Source organism: Pinus tabuliformis, chromosome 6, assembly GCF_031772625.1.
Source record: "Pinus tabuliformis cultivar Carrire ecotype Pingquan chromosome 6, CPIR1, whole genome shotgun sequence".
Taxonomy (NCBI): Eukaryota; Viridiplantae; Streptophyta; class Pinopsida; order Pinales; family Pinaceae; genus Pinus; species Pinus tabuliformis.
Genome location: NC_142292.1, coordinates 1,729,830,290 through 1,729,833,033, shown reverse-complemented (window position 1 = coordinate 1,729,833,033; position 2,744 = coordinate 1,729,830,290). Strand labels below are relative to the sequence as shown.

Here is a 2,744-nt window from a genome sequence, read left to right as displayed (position 1 = left end):
TAATAAGCATGGAGTTTAAAAAAAAATTCCAGATGATTGAGATCCCTGTTTTTTTCCAGTTTGGCTGTTGGATACAGTCCATCAAATTTAGGGGGGATATCTATTTTGTATAAGCCACCTCTTTCCATAGGCTGTTTGTAGTGATCAATTGCTAACCAAGCTTGGCCTCCAATGCAGATGAAAATTCCTCCAACCTTTTAATTCCCCATCCTCCCCAGTTCTTTGGGAGAGAAAGCGATTCCCATTTTGCCCCTCCCTGGTTGATTGCCTTTCCAGAGGAATCTGCAATAAAAGTTTTGTATTCTAGAGAGGATACCATGGGGGATCCATGCTAGTGAAATCCAATATACAGGGGTGGCTTCAAGAACAACTTTGATGAGTACTAGTCTCCTTGCTCTGGAGAGGTACTTATGATACCAAATGTTGAGCCTTCTTTCTAGCTTGGAGATTAACCATGTCCAGTCTGCTATCTTGTAACCATGGGGTTTTAGTCTATACCCTAGGTATCTAAGGCCATCCTCCATCTGTAGAAGAGTGAATGGAAATATATGGAGTGCATACTGTATCTCATGAGGGGTGCATCCTGTGGCTGTAATGGTGGATTTAGTATTGTTGATGACCATACCTGTAGCAGTTTGAAATAATTCTATGGTGTTCTGTAAGTTAGTCAGATCCCCAATACCACCATTGAGGAAAATTAACACATCATCCATGAATAGTAAATGAGTCAGAATACATCTGTCGGTGATCCTGATACCCTTAAATCTTCTGCTACTATGTTCTTCCTTAATAAGTCTATTGAGACCTTCCATGATAAGAAGAAATAATAGTGGGGACAAAGGACAACCCTACCTGAGTCCTCTTTCTGAGTGAAAGAAAGGTGTTGCCGATCCATTTACAAGGACACTGAAAGATATATTTGTTATACAACACATGATCCATTTTATAAATTCAAAGGGAAAGCCTAGATGTGTTAGGAGCATTTTGATATATAACCAACTTGCTCAATCAAATGCTTTTGAGAGGTCTACCTTGAGGATCATACCTTTCAGCTTCTTCGACTGTATAGAGTGCATCACTTCTTGTGCTATTCCAACAACTTCATGTATCTATCGATCTTGGAGAAAGGAAAATTGTTCAAAGGATATGTGGGTGGATAGTATGGGATAGAGATGATTGGCTATGATTTTGGCAATGATTTTGTAGATACAATTGCATAGGGAGATGGGGTGAAAGTCATCAAAGGAGATAGGGATGTCTGATTTGGGGATAAGGGCAATGAAGGTGGAATTGAATGCCTAAGACATGTTTACAGTGATCTTACAGTCTTTAATTACCTTCAAGAGATCTCCTCCAAGGATGTCGAAGAAAGAAATGTAGAACTCAACCGACTAGCCATTTGTTCCTAGGCTCTTGTCTCGCTTGAACCATTTTAAGGTAGCCTCGAGTTCCCCCGTGGTGACCTCCCTATTGAGATCCAAAGCGGACTCCTGGTCCATAAAGAGAGGAAACAATTGTGCCACTCTAATGACTTCAGCGAGAGTGACATTGGGAGGTGCCTTGTAGATCTCCTTGAAGTGGGATGTGGCCAGGGAGGCTAATTGTTGGAAGGTATTCACTCTAATCCCCTACTCATTTGTCAGTTTCCAAATGGAGTTGATAGCTTTTCGACCATTTTCATATTTGTGAAAGAATTTTGTGTTATCATCTCCCTCAAGAAACCATATCGCTCTACTTCTCAGCCTCCAAGTTTCTTCCCTGTCCTTTATAATTTTACTTCTCTTAGCTATTAAGGTAGTGAGCTTCTCCTTCTGTTCAGTAGTAGTAAAACCCCTCCCATGCTCATCTTCCAAGGCAACAATCTCTGCTTCAGTGTCCCTTAGGGTTTGATCATCCAGTTCTCTCTTGTTGTGTGCCCAGATTTTTGATAATCTCTTCAACTCCTTTAGGTTATGAGCAAAACCTTCTGCTATATTCCCACCAGCAGCAAGAGGGTGAGTCTTCCAATAATCAGTTACCATTCGAATATAGGCTGCATCTTTCAACCATGTAGAGTTGAACTTGAAAGGGGCTTTGGGTTTGTTCAGTCCACCTCTTATTTCAAGGTATATCGGAAAATGATATGATATACCCCATAATCCAAAAAACTGCCTGTAGTTATAGCCCATACCCAACAGTCACTCCTTGATGAGAAAGTGATCTAGCCTTCTAGCGAGGCTGTCCTCTCCAATTCTTTTGTTCCTCCAAGTAGGTTGTATTTTTGCATATGGAATATCTATAAGGTTATGATTCTCCAGGATGTTCTCAAAGAAAGTAGATAGGGGGTCAATTTGGGCATGGTGTCCCCATGACTCCGAGAATCCAATAGAGAAATTTAAGTCTCCTCCAAGGATTATGTTGTCCTTTTGCAGAAGATTGGTGTTCAGTAAATGCTCCCAGAATTCTCCACGATTTTGACATGGCCCATATACATTGATAAGTCTAATGTCAGAGCCAAGTTCAGATGAGAAGATGTCTGCCTCGATGTGTCCAATGCCTCCCCATATGTTACATAATTTGATAGTCCGAGTGTTGAAACCCATTGCAATGCCTCCCGAGCGACCATTGACATCAAGGGCTTGAAATGACCATCCAGGTAGCATGGATTCTAGCAGGTGAGAGATGACTTCTGCAAGACCCAGGGTTTCTTGAAGGAATATGACATCAACCTGATCAGTCCTAAGAAGTCTACGGAAAGCTAGTTT

General features: G+C 41.3%; 1 protein-coding gene across 1 annotated transcript; it reads right to left on the bottom strand.

The window, feature by feature from the left end:
* Nucleotides 1–1,628: 1,628 nt before the first annotated feature.
* On the bottom strand, nt 1,629–2,168 carry LOC149265729 (uncharacterized). The gene has a single exon (XM_089405936.1). The coding sequence runs from the start codon at nt 2,166–2,168 to the stop codon at nt 1,629–1,631; it is 540 nt and encodes a 179-aa protein (XP_089262062.1).
* Between the last annotated feature and the right edge of the window lie 576 nt (nt 2,169–2,744).

Coding starts and splice junctions, on each gene's coding strand:
- LOC149265729 (XM_089405936.1), bottom strand. CDS start 2,168: ATGGGCTATAACTACAGGCAGTTTTTTGGATTATGGGGTATATCATAT.